A 16,141-nucleotide genomic window follows, 5' to 3' on the forward strand; every position below is an offset into this window, starting at 1 on the left:
AGGGGAAGAGACGCAGGGAGTGATGGGGGGGGGGGGGAAGAGAGAAGACATTGGGGGGGGGGGAGAAAGAGTGACGTTGGAGGGGGAAGAGAGCGACGGGCAGAAAAGAAACGCCGGGGTTGGGGAGATACGCAAGGGGTGACCCGGGGGGGGGGGGGGGGGAGAGGAGGAGAGGCGCGAGAGAGTGACGGAGGGAGAGACGCAGGGGGGTGGGGAAGAGACGCAGGGAGTGATGGGGGGGGGGGTGGAGAAGAGACACAGGGGGGTGACGGGGGCAGGGGTAGAGACACAGGGTGACGGGGGGCAGGGGTAGAGACACAGGCGGTGATGGGGGCAGGGGTAGAGACGCAGGGGGTGATGGGGGCAGGGGTAGAGACGCAGGGGGTGATGGGGGCAGGGGTAGAGACGCAGGGGGTGACAGGAGGGTAGGGGAAGAGATGCAGGGGGTGACAGGGGGCAGGGGGTGACGGGGGGGGGGCAGGGGTAGAGACGCAGGGGGGTGACGGGGGGCAGGGGAAGAGACGCAGGGAGTGACAGGGGGAGAGAAGAGACATGGGGAAGGGGAAAGAGTGCGTGGGAGGGGGAAAGAGTGCGTGGGAGGGGGAAGAGAGTGACGGGCGGAAAAGAAACGCTGTGGGGGGGGGGGGGGGGAGGAGACTCAAGGCGTGATGGGGGGGGGGGGGAAAAGAGACGCAGGGGGGTGATGGAGGGAGAGACGGAGGGAGAGACGCAGGGAGGTGACGGAGGGGTGGGGAATACCCCTAATACATACCACCACAACGGGGAGATGCAGGGGGTGACCAGGGGGGGTGCGGGAGAGACGCAGTGGGTGACGGGGGGGGGGGGGGGGGAGAAAGAGAGACGCAGGGGCTGACAGGGGGCATTGACAGGGGGGGGGGGGGGCAGGCGGAGGGGGAGGCGGGGCCAGGCGGAGGGAGAGGCGGGGCAAGGCGGAGGGGGCGACGGGGAGCAGTGGGAGGAGACGGGGCGGGGGAAGAGACAGGGAGGGGAGGCGCACAGGTGGTGAGGGGCTGGGGGGAAATTGAGGGGCTGGGGGGAAATGGAGGGGGTGGCGTGGGGGGATGGGGGGGGGGAAGGCCCAGGGGGTGAGGAGGGGGCAGTTTGACCAGGTCGCTCTGTCCCCTCCGGTGCTGGTTACCGGGACCCGAGCCCTCCCCGGCTGCAGGAGCCGCCCCGCCAATTCCCGCTCTTGTGGTCGGACACCGAGCAGACGATGAAGCCGCTGTGAACCTGACCAGTTTGATCCTGGCCCTCTGCTCCTCCAGCACCCGCTTCTGCCGCCGATCAGCCGCTTTCCGGACCTCCCGCTGGGACACTCCGGCCATGGGCGGGCAAGCAGCCTCTCTCTGCAGCTACCGGGCCCTTTAAAACAAGGAGGGAGCGGGCTCCCCGCTCCACCGGAGCCTGGATGAGGAGCACTCACCCCTGCAACAGCGGCACCTGTGGTCGGAGTTTAAACAACTCCCTGCAGCAGCGGCTCCTGTGGCCGGAGTCTAAACAACTCCCTGCAGCAGCGGCTCCTGTGGCCGGAGTCTAAACAACACCCCGTGTTTCAGCAGTCGCTTGAAGGGGATAGGAATCACTGAGCCAGCACACTCTTACCTGTAAGATCCATCAGCAAAACGTAATCACTGGACATAATATTTTGGATTTCAACTTTACTTATAACCCCAAGTTTTGGGAGCTACTTTTGATATTCTTGACTGCATTCTTACGTCCAGGTTTCTGAGTGGTATAGAAGAGTTGGCACCATGGACTGCCTTGTACATGAAGATCTTGGGATCAGCATGGATGTCCCGGTTGTCGAAGATTCTCAGGATGAATCTTCTGATTGAAGGGACACTATTCTTCGTGAACACCCGACAGCAAGAGGAGTTACGGAAAGTAGACTGGGAAAGGAATACCAGCAATCTCGAGTCCAAGGACAAATCCATCCCACCTCCCAGAAACCCCCAACCGAGTATGTGGTCAGATAAATGGCTCGCGGATCGGGCTCATCAGCCACACAGGCACCCACAGAGCCCATGAACAACGACACAGAATTTCTTAGGTCCACAATCATACTCGTCGGTGAGTGATCGCCGAAGAAGTTCTTATGTCAGACTTTATGGGTGCGATTTAACTAAATGGGAACAAAGTTCCTGTGGTAATACCAGGTATTGCAGTACCTGAGAGGTGGATGACCATTGGCTAGACGTAGAGTCTACCATTGGCTAACGTACATAGCTCCACCCTGGGAGGCGGGGTATAAGAACTAATGCCGTCCCAGCAGCCTTCACTTTCTGTATCAAAGCTGCTGGATACAGTTCTATCTGATTAAAGCCTATTAGTTATGACTCACCTTGTCTCGAGAGTAATTGATTGTGCATCAATTTAATCAGCTATTACTTCTGAAAGTTTGGATCTCTGCATCAAGCCGGAGTGCCTTCAGCTCAGCCCCCACGCAGACAACTCCGCTGCTATCTTCAAGCACTGGCTGGCGCGTTTTAAGAGCTTCGTCGACATGGCCGCCGACACCCCCACGGAGAGGCAGAAAATGCACCTTCTACGCTCCCGGGTCAGCCCTGCAATCTACCCTCTGATCGAGGAGGCGGAGAATTATGCTGGAGCTATCGAGCTGCTAGAAGGACATTACATCCGTCCTCTGAACCAGGTCTACGCCCGTCACCTGCTGGCAACTAGAAGGCAGAGCCCAGAAGAAACACTGGAAGACTTCTATCGGGCACTAATAGTGCTTGGCCGAAACTGTGGCTGCCCAGCAGTTACGGGGAACGAGCACACGGAACTTTTAATTCGGGACGCTTTCATGGCAGGTATGACTTCCCCCGACATCCGCAGAAGGCTCCTTGAAATGGACACACTGGGCCTCACTGAGGCACGGGCCCTGGCAGGGTCCATGGACATTGTGTACAAAACGCACTGGCTTTTGCTCCCGGACGCACGGTGCCCCCCTGGGCTGCGTAGCATCCCGTCGCGGCAGCCCCCCAGACTTTCCTGCTAACCCCTCAGGCCTACGCGGCAAGACGGCCCGTTTTCATCGCCGGCCAACGCTGCTTCTTCTGCGGCCAGGCAAGTCATCCCCGCGCGCGCTGCCCGGCCCGCACCGCCACCTGCAAAGGGTGCGGCAAGAAAGGCCACTATGTCGGGCAGCAGTCTCCAGCGACTATCAGCAGCCTTTTTTTCAGGTCCCGGCCGTCCAAGGCCCACCGCCGCCCTTCTATCCCCAGGCAACGTGCGACCCACGGCCGCGGCCATTTTGCCCCCCGCCATTTTGTCCCTCGCCGCCACCATCTTCTGCATCCCCGGACTCCATGTGCGACCCGTGGCTGATGCCATCTTGGATGGGGCCTCAAGCCCCCAGCATAGCCGACTCCATGCTGCCCGACCAGAACTCCCCCTTGCTGCAGCTGGCCTCCGTTACCCTGGACCAGAGTCGGCCCCTGACGCTAGCGAAAGCCACCACAACGATCGCCATCAACGGCCACGCGACGTCATGCCTGATCGATTCCGGGAGCACGGAACGCTTTGTCCACCCCGACACGGTAAGGTGCTGTTCTCTTGTCACCCATCCCGTAAACCAACGGACCTCCCTGGCCTCCGCGTCACACGCAGTGGAGATAAAGGGGTTCTGCCTAGCAAACCTCACTGTCCAAGGCAGGGAATTCCGCAATTTCCGCCAGTACATTCTGCCGCACCTCTGCGCAGCCACCCTTCTTGGGCTGGATTTCCAGGGCCACCTACAAAGCCTGACCTTTAAAATTGGCGGCACTATACCCCCCTTACTGTCTGCGGCCTCGCGACCCTTAAGGTCGACCCGCCTTCCCTGTTTGCGAACCTCACCCCGGATTGCAAACCCGTCGCCACCAGGAGCAGACGGTACAGTGCCCAGGACCGGACCTTCATTAGGTCCGAGGTCCAAAGGCTGTTGAAGGAAGGGGTCATCGAAGCAAGCAACAGCCCCTGGAGAGCTCAAGTCGTGGTGGTAAAGACCGGGGAGAAACATAGGATGGTCATCGACTACAGCCAGACCATCAACAGGTTTACGCAACTGGACGCGTACCCTCTCCCCCGTATAGCCGACCTGGTAAACAGGATTGCGCAGTACAAGGTTTTCTCCACGGTGGATCTCAAGTCTGCCTACCACCAGCTGCCCCTCCGTCATGGTGACCGCCAGTACACTGCCTTCGAAGCAGATGGGCGGCTCTATCACTTTTTAAGGGTTCCCTTCGGTGTCACAAACGGGGTCTCGGTCTTCCAATGTGCGATGGACCGAATGGTTGACCGGTACGGCTTACGTGCAACGTTCCCGTATCTTGATAACGTCACCATCTACTGCCATGACCAGCAGGACCACGACACCAACCTCTGAAAATTTCTCCAGACCGCGAATATCCTTAATCTGACCTACAATAAGGATAAATGCATGTTTAGCACCGACCGTCTAGCCATCCTAGGCTACGTAGTGCGAAATGGAGTCATAGGCCCCGACCTTGAACGCATGCGCCCCCTTATGGAGTGCGCCCTCCCTCACTGCTCCAAGGCCCTGAAGCGCTGCCTAGCGTTTTTCTCTTACTGTGCCCGGTGGGTCCCCAACTATGCGGACAAGGCCCGTCCCTGATCCAATCCACGGCTTTTCCCCTGTCGATAGAGGCCTGTCAGGCCTTCAGCCGCATCAAAGCAGATATCGCAAAGGCCACGATGCATGCCATCGATGAGTCCCTCCCCTTCCAGGTCGAGAGTGACGCGTCTGACGTAGCTCTGGCGGCCACCCTCAACCAAGCAGGCAGACCCGTGGCCTTCCTCTCACGTAACCTCCATGCTTCTGAAATCCGCCACTCCTCAGTCGTAAAGGAGGCCCAGACCATAGTAGAAGCTGTGCGACATTGGAGGCATTACCTGGCCGGCAGGAGATTCACTCTCCTCACTGACCAACGGCCGGTTGCTTTCATGTTCGATAATGCACAGCGGGGCAAGATAAAAAACGATAAGATCTTTCGGTGGAGGTTCGAACTCTCCACCTACAACTACGAGATCTTGTATCGTTCCGGGAAGCTAAACGAGCCTCCTGACGGCCTGTCCCGCGGCACATGTGCCAATGCACAAGTGGACCGTCTCCGAGCCCTCCACGAGGACCACTGCCACCCGGGGGTCACTCGCTTCTTCCAATTTATAAAGACCCACAACCTGCCCTACTCCATCGAGGAGGTCAGGACAGCCACCAGGGACTGCCAAATCTGCGCGGAGTGCAAACCGCACTTCAACCGGCCAGAGAGGGTGCACCTGATAAAGGCTTCCTGTCCCTTTGAACGCCTCAGCATGGACTTCAAAGGCCCCCTCCCCTCCACCAACTGCAACACGTACTTCCTGAACGTTTTCGAAAACGAAAGGGACGTTTTTGGGGTGTATGAAGCTCTCCGTGCTCCCAGAGTCGATTAAGCAGGACGTCTCGTGCCCGTTGATTAGTACTGTTGTTGTAGCAGTTGAGAGTGTTCGAGGCCGGTGGTGGTCCGCATTCGCCACCGGAGACCGCGGCGACCGCACGGGCCTGGCATACCACCACGAAGTGGCTCTTTTTACCGCATCCCTTGCAGGTGGATGCGCGGGCCAGGCAGCGCTGCCGGGGGTGCTTGGCCTGTGCGCAAAAGTAGCAGCGGGGTCCCCCGGTTTGCCAGGCCGCCTTGCAGCACAAGCTTGTGGGGGGATGGGGGATGTCTCGGGGTCGGCTGCGGAGGGGTTCCACGCTGCACAGGGGGCTGCCGCGCGGTCGGGAACGTAAACGCGGGCGTTTCGGGAGGCCACATCCAGGGAGCCTGCAAGGGCCCGTGCCTCCTTGAGGCCTAGGGTGTCTTTTTCCAGCAATCGCTGGTGGATTTGGGAGGACTGCATACCTGCCACGAAAGCATCCCGGATCAAGAGTTCTGTGTGGTCGCTCGCCAAAACTTGCGGGCAGCTGCAGTTTCTCCCCAATACCAGGAGCGCATGGTAGAATTCTTCCAGCGATTTCCCCAGGGATTTGTCGCCTCATTGGTAGCAGATGTCGGGCATAGAGCTGGTGTATCGGGCGAATATAAAGTCCTTTTAGCTGCTCCATTGCTGCATTGAAGTCATCCGCTTCCTCGTTGAGGGTGTAAATTTCCGGGCTCACCCTCAAGTGCAGGACTTGCAATTTCTGTTCTCCCGTGGGTGTGTTTTCGGCCGTTCCGAGATATCTGTTAAAACACACCAGCCAGTGCTTGAAGGTTGCCGCTGAGTTCGCTGCGTGGGGGCCGGGTTGCAGACACTCCGGCTTGATTCGGAGCTCCATCGTTTTAAATCTAGTTTATTAAATTGATGCACCATCAATGATCACTAAAGCGAGGTTGTAGTCCAACTGACTGCTTTAATAGGCTAGATGTTTCCCCCAGCAGATCAGGGACAGAAAGAAGGCTGCTGGGGCAGCACGGGCTCTTATACCCCGCCTTGCAGGGCAGAGCTACCATACAGCTTGACCAATAGGAAACATACAATATCTACCAATGGTGTTCCAGCATTACCAGGTACCGTAATACCTCTACACAGACTACCACACACCTATATTCCTCTGTACCTTGGAATTCAGTAGTCATTCTCTATTTAAGGAACATGCTATTTTATTTTTCCTGCCAGTGCTAATGAAGACTTGTGCTCCAGAACTTGATGTGCCCCCATCCAAACTCTTCCAGTTCAGCTGCAACACTGGCATCTACCCGGTAATGTGGAAAATTGCCCCGGTATGTCCTGTATACAAGAAACAGGACAAATCCAACCTTGCCAGTTACCACCCCAACATGCATCAGTAAAATGATGGAAGGGGTCATCGACAGCACTGTCAAGCAGCACATACTCACCAATTGTCTGCTCAAGGGTGTTCAGTTTAGGTTCCACCAGGGTCCCTAAGCTTCTGACCTCATTACAGTAAGACACATTTAAAGTGTGGACTTCACCACAAATCACATTTGCAAAGTCTAGAGTGTTTTAAGTCAATTTGGAAGCATTGAGCTGACTCCCTAATCAGATGCTTCAAGGAAGGAATGAGCTTTTGCGGTGGCATTCTCCCAGTGTTGGCTGTGTAACTGTGCGTCAGCAGACTTTAATTTTCTGTTCCTCCAAGTTCGTGAATGGAAAGTCAGAAACTACAGGGGCGTCATTCTCCGACCCCCCGCCGGGTCGGAGAATGGCCGTTGGCTGCCGTGAATCCCGCCCCCGCCGACGTCTCCAGTACCGGAGATTGGGCAGGGGCGGGAATCGGGCCGCGCCGGTTGGCGGGACCCCCCGCTCAATTCTCCGGCCCGGATGGGCCGAAGTCCCGCCCAGAAATTGCCTGTCCCGCCGGTGTAAATCAAAGCTGGTATTTACCGGCGGGACCAGGCGGCGTGGGCGGGCTCCGGGGTCCTGGGGGGGGGGGGGCGCGGGGCGATCTGACCCCGGGGGGTGCCCCCACGGTGGCCTGGCCCGCGATCGGGGCCCACCGATCCGCGGGCGGGCCTGTGCCGTGGGGGCACTCTTTCCCTTCCGCCTCCGCCACGGTCTCCACCATGGCGGAGGAGGAAGTGACTCTCCCCACTGCGCATGCACGGGAAACTGTTGGCGGCCGCTGACGCTCCCGCGCATGCGCCGCATTTCCGCGCCAGCTGGCGGGGCACCAAACGCCATTTCCGCCAGCTGGCGGGGCAACAAATGCCATTTCCGCCAGCTGGCGGGGCGGAAATCCCTCCGGCGCCGGCCTAGCCCCTCAATGTTGGGGCTCGGCCCCCAAAGATGCGGAGCATTCTGCACCTTTGGGCCGGCGCGATGCCCGTCTGATTGGCGCCGTTTTTGGCGCCAGTCGGCGGACATCGCGCTGTTGGGGGAGAATTTCGCCCCAGGTCTGCGATTTCTTGAACACAGTATTCCCTCTGAACACCTTTCCTCACGTGGAATGTCCAACTGAGGGTTCAGCCATCTTATGTTGTACTGTACAGTCCCAATGTCCCAGGCTTCCAATAGCTTAACTTTTTATGGCATTTAGGGATTGTGGACTTTTGCAAGAAATGTTATGCTGATTCAGGTAAAGGTTAGAGCTGAATCATCTTTTTACTTCAAACGTTCTGTCCAAGCACTCCTAGGTCAGCTATAGTATGTGTGGCACAATGGCACAGTGGTTAGCACTGCAGCCTCACCGCCTCGGGTATCTGCCTGTGTGGTGTTTACACTTTCTCCCCGTGTGTGTGTGGGTTTCCTCCGGGTGCTCCGATTGCCGCCCACAGTCCAAAGGTGTGCAGGATAGGTGGATTGGCCATGCTAAATTGCCCCTTAGTGTCCGAAATATCAGGAGGGGTTACAGGGATAGGGTGGAGGTGTGGGCCTAGGTATGGTGCTCTTTCCAAGGGTCGGTGCAGACTCGATGGGCCGAATGTCCTCCTTCTGCACTGTAGGGATTCTATGGTAAAGAATCAATCCTCAACAATATCCTTGACTCCAACCACAGGAGAGTTTCAGCTGGTATAATCAGCCTGATACTTTCCTCAATATCCTACTGCAGCCGTCCTTAGTCTTTCAGAATGTGATTTCTTGTTTTGTTGTTGATCACCTCTTTTCAAATAGTGACCTGCTCACAATTAATGGGCTGAAAATCTACCTTTCCATCCTCTCTCTTTCAGCTTTCCCCGTGTTACATGGGGGTCACCATGATGCTGGTTGTTCACCTTCACATCAACAATCATCTTGTGCCTTTTGGCAGAACATCTGGACCACTCTCCATTTTTTAGTCGTTTCCAGTCCCATCGGAGTAAAACAGATTTCGACTTTCGGGGTTGTGATGAACGGTTACTGTAATACTGTACCCTTGTCATCATGTAAGGTGATGTCCCATTTAAGACCGGGCTTGGAATCCTGGGGGACTCCGCCTCCGGCTCCGCCCACCTGGGAGCCGTATATAAGGGGCCGCCTTGTGGGCGGCACCCAGTTAGCACCCGTCTCGGCACCAGGCTAGTTCTTAGCTTATTAAAGCCTTCTTTACCGTTTTACTTTCTAAGCGTCGTTATTGAGGGTACAACAATTTAATAAGCTAAACTACATCAGGATGGATGCAAGCCTAAAACCAGAGAAGCTCAACCTGGAAGCACGGACACCGGAGGCAAAAGAAATGTTTAAATACTGGCTCCGATGTTTTGAGGCCTACCTGGACTCCTCAGTGACCCCCATCCTGGGGCCATGCAAGCTGCGCCTACTCCACGCCCGGGTGAGTCACAGAATCTCCGCCACGCTCGAAAAGGTGACTACTTATGAAGAGGCAGTCGAGTTACTCCGCAAGCGGTTTGTCAAACCCATCAACGAGGTACACGCCAGGCACCTGCTCTCTACCTGCCGGCAGCGCTCGGGGGAATCGCTAGACAAATTTGTTGAAAAACTCACCACGCTTGCCAGGGACTGTGACCATCAGGATGTGACAGGGGAAACCCATGTGAACCTGCACATCAGAGACGCGTTCGTGTCCGGGATCCGCTCGACCTACATCCGGCAGCGGCTACTCAAAAACGTGGCAAAAGACCTCCAGGACACGCTAACGCTCGCCTCATCACTGGAGGTGGCCCGACATAATTTGGGTATGTACCCCGCGGACTCTGCAAGGCCCCCTCAGACTTCCTCAGACTCAGCCACGTTATGGGCCTCTACCGGCCAGACAAGGCTCGGCTTGTGAAGGCCTCGGGGCCCTTCGAACGACTAAGCGTGGACTTCAAGGGGCCCCTCCCATCCACCAACCACAATGCCTATTTCCTCACCATTATCAATGAGTTCTCCCGCTTCCCATTCGACATTCCCTGCCCCGACATGACCTCTGCCACCGTGATAAAGGCACTGCACAGCATCTTCACCCGGTTTGGTTTCCCCGCTTATATCCACAGCGACCGGGGTACATCGTTCATGAGCGATGAACTGCGTCAGTATCTGCTCAAGCAGAACGACCTGTTATAACCCGCGGGGAAACGGGCAGGTGGAGAGGGAGAACGCGACAGTGTGGAAAGCTGTCCTTTTGGCCCTACAGTCGAGAAGTCTCCCAACTACCCGCTGGCAGGAGGTCCTGCCTGACGCCCTACACTCCATTAGGTCGCTCCTCTGCACGGCCACGAATGAGACCCCACACAACCAATTGTTTGTCTTCCCCAGGAAGTCAACCTCCGGGGTCTCGCTTCCACCTTGGCTCACGGCTCCGGGACCTGTTCTTCTCCGGAGGCACACGAGGAGCCATAAAACGGACCCCCTCGTCGAGAAGGTCCGATTACTACAAGCAAACCCCAGTTACACCTACGTCTAGTACCCCGACGGCAGGCAAGATACGGTTTCCCGCCGGGATTTGGCACCCGTTAGTTCCCCCACTACAGACGCACCTTCCCTCGCAGCTCCCCTGCAGGACCCGGCACCCACTACAACACACCCCCTCCTGGCCCCACTCCCCGTTGGTAGGCACCCACCGCGCACGCCCCCTAGCGCCCCCCCCTACACACCCCGCCGGCGCCGGCACCGGCACCGCTATCCCCAGCCCCACCTATTCCCCCTGTGCCCCGATCCCCTACCCTGACCCGGACCAAGGCGTGCTCCCGGACGTACCCTCAACTAAGACGTCCGTGTCCGCCGCACCGCCGCCCGAGCTGAGGAGGTCGATAAGGACGATCAGGCCACCGAGATGAATGGACTTATGATGGCACTTCACCCCGCCGGACTTTTTTTTAAAAACGGGGTGAATGTTATGAACGGTTACTGTATTACTGTACCCTTGTCATCATGTAAAGTGATGTCCCCTTTAAGACCAGGCTTGGAACCCTGGGGGACTCCGCCTCTGGCTCCGCCCACCTGGGAGCCGTATATAAGGGGCCGCCTTGTGGGCGGCACCCAGTTAGCACCCGTCTCGGCACCAGGCTAGTTCTTAGCTTATTAAAGCCTTCTTTACCGTTTACTCTCTAAGCGTCGTTATTGAGGGTACAACAGGGGTGAAAATGAAGGGCGAGAAAGCAAGGGTTGGGGTAAGTGGGGAAGCTGAGGTGGTAAAGAGCAAGGAAAAATGTGTAATTGCTCTCAAAATGCCGTCGATTTTGCAAAACATCACTTTTCCTTTGCGCCATCAAGTGTTTGCTTTGCAGTTGATGCTTTGTGTTCTTGATTTAGTTTGTTATGGGCTGTGGACTGGTGTAGCTTCTTGTAGTATGAATGTAGCCCTATGCTAATCACATTATTATCACACACGTATTTATAAAAAGAAAAGCATTCTAAATTCAGATGTAATGACGAACTTACTATTCACAAACCTTTTACTGAGACCTTTTAGGAAACACTACTAACGGATCAGTGGGTGCGTGCAGCTGGGTAGCATATTTGGCTGCTATGATTTCCTACTCTGGAAAAAGGTAGCAAAACATTCATTGTACTGTGAGAGGAATATCTCAGCTAACTTGGCATCACAATCAGGTTCCAAGTAAGATAACAAGGTAATGTGGCAAGAGGCCCATCAGACATTTAATGCAGCCTCGCAAGCAGTCAGTGTATACGTTACACTTTTATATAAATTTATGTGATCTGACAAACGGGACTGATGGTTATGTACGCCATTGATTGTCACTCAGATGTTCTCAGAGACTGCCATTTGGGACAACATTGCTAGGATTTGGGGCATGGATACCTAAATATACATATATTTTTTGGGCGGCAGCGCGGTGGTGCAGTGGGTAGCACTGCTGCCTCACGGCGCCGAGGTCCCAGGTTCAATCCTGGCTCTGGGTCACTGTCCGTGTGGAGTTTGCACATTCTCCCCGTGTTTGCGTGGGTTTCGCCCCCACAACCCAAAGATGTGCAGGCTAGGTGGACTGGTAACGCTAATTTGCCGCTTCATTGGAAAAAATGAATTGGGTACTCTAAATTTATTTTTAAAAATATACAAATATTTTTTAATTCATTGACAGGATGTAGGTGTCACTGGCTAGACTAGCATTTATTGTCCATCCCTAATTACCCGTGAGAAGGTGGAGGTGAGTTGCCTTCTTGAACCGCTGCAGTCCATGTGATGTAGGTGCATCCACAATGCTGTTAGGGAGGGAGTTCCAGGATACTCGCAGCCGGTATTGTTAAAAGGCAGCTGCTGGCGCTCGAATTTGCACTATCAGGAACGCCGCGACGGACGGCTCCTTGACCCTCCCGACACCCATCTGCGACCCACCCAGTGGTCGCGAGTTCCACTTTGAAAATGCCCCCTCTAACCTGTTTCCTTCTAAGCTTCTGATGTTAACTCTTTAAAGTAACCATGTGATGGAATCATGGATTCCTAGAAATTCCAGCACAAAAGTCCTTCAAGGCTGGAACCATCAGAACTAGAAGCTCAAATCCATTTCCCTTCTCTCGCCCGCACCTTTGTCATATTATTCTTCCTGAAGTCTTAAATCCTGCGACTAAACTCGATCCCGTGGCAACTTGTGGTAATGCATTCCACATGTATCTTTTCTTTTGTTCTTCCCAACTGTTGTTCCCTGTGTGAGATTCCATATGTTACTCACCCATATCTGACCTGTCAATGATACCTAGCCCCTGGCTGATGGGAATTATGCCTGAGTGACTTCAGTCGATTCTTTCCTCAGATCATATGTCTCTCTCTGTCTTTGGGGGAAGTGCTTTACTTTCCCTGAGAGTCCCACTTCACCAATTAGCACAGGCAGAGATTGAAAACTCAGCAGTTTAGGTGGCATTTGACACAACACCCACCATACCAAAGCACTTAATGGAATTATATATTACAAACTTGTATGGAGTAATAAAATCCAACACTCCTTTGAATAACCTCACCTGGTGAATCAATTTGAACCTTGGATTATTGATACAAGTCATCAGTGGGGTTGGACAATGAAACTTAATAACTGTACCATTTATTATTATGTAAGAGGGAGGTAAAAGTAAGGGTTTGACAAGAGATTATTACAGACATACTTAATTGTCACCAATGGGTTGAAATTGATGTGGTCAAGTCCAGTGGTATTTCCTGTACCCAATATTTTTACAAGAACTAGCCAGACAAATCTCAACTGTGTAACATAACTTGTATTCTCAGCGTGTTACGTCATCTGTATTTATATAGGTGTGATACATGCACCAAACTTTACAGTGTATGCCAAAGATATTTACTAGTGATAATTTTCCTTGCTGTTCTTGGCTTTTCTCACTCATATTATGAAGGCAGGTCATGACACTTGTCAGTACTATTCTACACCACAACTGCCCTGGATGCCTCTGATTTGTTTTTGGTCTTTCTCATCAAATAAAGCAGCAAGGCTCAGGGTGGGGCATGAAAAGATGACTCACAGGCAAGAACAAAAATAGCCAGTTGAGATCATTTGATCTTTTGATTTACGTCAACAAAATAGATCTTTTAACTGTCACGATGCTTTCCCACATGCATGTGATAAGTATAGACATACCGGCCAGAGAATTGTACTGTGATAATGCATTGATTGCCCCATGCCATTGTCCCACTATTTGAAGGGCCTGCTCCACAAACTCTGGAACCGCTTCAGTCCCACACTCTTGATCTTTTGGTCGTCAAGTGTGGAGGAGGTAGGCATACCCAAGGGCCTCCTCCCGGGCATAGGCAACATGGCCTTCGACAGATCTAAGGTGGGCATGGCCCGTGAGGGAGATCGCTCTGACTTCCCGCTTCCTTGCTGCAGTCTTGTCTGTGCCTAGGTGGCCCGAGAAAACACACGGTATCTGCGATGATGAGGAGGAATTTCTTCAGCCAGAGGGTGGTGAATCTGTGGAACTCTTTGCCGCAGAAGGCTGTGGAGGCCAAATCATTGAGTGTCTTTAAGACAGAGATAGATAGGTTCTTGATTAATGAGATCAGAGGTTATGGGAAGAAGGCAGGAGAATGGGTGTAGAAACCAACTATTTTCTAATACACCTGATAGGTAAAAGATGGCTATTTAGCGTAAAATATTAAGCCCCAGTTTTAAATACCCATTTTAAATTCACTCATAACCTCACATCATCTCAAAACATATAGCTTCAATAGAGACACAAAATAGCATGACACAGCATAATTCACTTTTACTGAGCTCCATTGTTCGAGCAAATACATTTGCAAGACAGTGTGACATTAAAACACAAGCCGTACCAGATATTAATCCAAGGACAGGGCAGGCACCATAGCAACATTAAGGCGCTATTGTTTACAATGTGGCTAACAGCTAAGTCAGCAGAAGTCCAGTTTAAACTGGTCGTGATAACAGCACAGAATTGCATTCCATAACATGCACAAGTATTCAGACATGAAACATTTAAAGCTAATGTTGCACATTAAAGATTGACAGCTAACCGTCAAATCAAACTCATTTGATTCTAACCCAAACCAATTAGGATGACTTAGAGGTGTAGATAATGGCTAAAGATAGATATGATTTCCTATAACCGTGAAGGTCCGTACGGCCATCTTTATCCGGATCATTCTATACTTTGATCTAAACTATTCGCTATCTCTATTTTTCACTTTTCCACTCTAACTCTTGAAGTAAATGCAAGCTGTTGTGCCGTAAGCAGGAAACCATTTCTGTATTATTTTAAAAGTTAAATTGTGAGGGCAGCACGGTGGCGCAGTGGGTTAGCACTGCAGCCTCACGGCGCCGAGGTCCCAGGTTCGATCCCGGCTCTGGGTCACTGTCCATGTGGAGTTTGTACATTCTCCCCGTGTTTGCGTGGGTTTCGCCCCCACAACCCAAAGATGTGCAGGCTAGGTGGATTGGCCATGCTAAATTGACCCTTAATTGAAAAAATTAATTGAGTACTCTAAATTTATTTAATTTAAAGTTAAATTGTGTACAAGTTACTTCTCTTTAAGTCCTTTTTGCTAGCCGTACTTATTAGAGAATAAGATTTAAGTGACTCTCAATTGTAATCAAATAAAGGCAATAAACGATTCTTGTTTGCATCCGAGAAGTTTTATCTCAAATTTCAACTGAGTTTTACTGTCGCGAGTTCCTCGCTAATTCCGCATGGTAGATCTCTTACAATGGGGATGAGAAAAATATCAGCCATGGTTGAATGGCGGAGCAGACTCGATGGGCCAAGTGGCCTAATTCTGCTTCTATGTCTTATGGTACACCCACAATGGGTGGACACTGCAGGGAAGGGCACGCATAATAGGGCACGCATAATAGATGTGGCAAAAAACATTACTATTCAAGTTGAAAATTTCCATTGTTTTCTTCTGTGATCTGGTTGTTTATCAGTTGCGCACCTCTAAAAAAGATGGCTCTTTTGTTTGAATTTTATTCGGCAACTCCATGCCTCCATATCTTCTTTGGAAGATGCACACTCCAAGAAGTGTGGAAGGAGAATAATCCCATGATAAAGATTTTGGTATGGAAGTTATTAATATTTATCATCTATTATTTGTGACAGTAACTTACCAACAGGTATTTATTTAATACAAACTCTGTACATGTCACAATTATATTCACGTTTTTCGGCAAGATCCAAATTACCCCGAAGGCAGTCTGACAGTAATTTCTTTCTCCATGTGCATGATGTATGAGTAGCAGCATAATCTGGATTTTATCATGTGGACTGAATGCAATTTTTAGATTTAAATTTAATTTTCAAATTTTAAGAGGAAACCTGCAACATTTTTAGAAAGGATTTCCTTCTGAGTTCTTCTTTGCTGCTTAGTTTGCAACCATGATGATGCTGTGCTGCTGTGTGTGGTCGTACTGTTGATAGTGTTGGAGTCCGGTAGTAGTAACGACGTTGTAAATCTGGAGGCAGTTGCACCAACACTTTAGGCTGGGGGCGGGATCAAGGGAAATGCCGATTAGGGGGAATCACAGGTTTGAGCCAGGGATGGGGGATGGGAGTTTTCGGATATGGGAGGAGAAGGGAGTCAGGGCATTAAAGGATTCGTTTCTAGGGGGCCAGTTTGCCGGATTGAAGGAGCTGGCTGCGAAATATGGGTTGGGGCTGGGGTCAATGTTTAGGTATATGTAGGTCCGAGATTTTGCTAAGAAGGAGATGCAGAGCTTTCCAGTGGCGCCGGTCTCCACACTGTTGGAGGAGGTGCTGACGACAGGGGAAATGGAGAAGGGGGTGGTGT

General features: G+C 52.6%; 1 protein-coding gene and 1 long non-coding RNA gene across 3 annotated transcripts in view; one reads left to right on the forward strand and one right to left on the reverse strand.

Annotated features, from left to right (window-relative positions):
• Positions 1-1,412, reverse strand: part of sirt7 (sirtuin 7) — a 41,485-nt gene extending 40,073 nt beyond the window's left edge. For both annotated transcript variants that reach the window (XM_072483525.1, XM_072483524.1), the window contains exon 1: positions 1,257-1,412. In XM_072483525.1, the coding sequence (XP_072339626.1) occupies positions 1,257-1,346 (90 nt within the window). In that variant the 5' untranslated portion in view covers positions 1,347-1,412. The remainder of the gene's footprint in view (positions 1-1,256) is intronic.
• LOC140395574 (uncharacterized) lies at positions 1,412-10,970 on the forward strand. Its single transcript, XR_011936237.1, has 2 exons — positions 1,412-2,091; positions 8,679-10,970. It is a non-coding gene; the product is annotated as an uncharacterized lncRNA (long non-coding RNA).
• The last annotated feature ends 5,171 nt before the right edge of the window (positions 10,971-16,141 follow it).

This window comes from Scyliorhinus torazame, chromosome 18, assembly GCF_047496885.1.
Source record: "Scyliorhinus torazame isolate Kashiwa2021f chromosome 18, sScyTor2.1, whole genome shotgun sequence".
In the NCBI taxonomy this organism is placed as follows: Eukaryota; Metazoa; Chordata; class Chondrichthyes; order Carcharhiniformes; family Scyliorhinidae; genus Scyliorhinus; species Scyliorhinus torazame.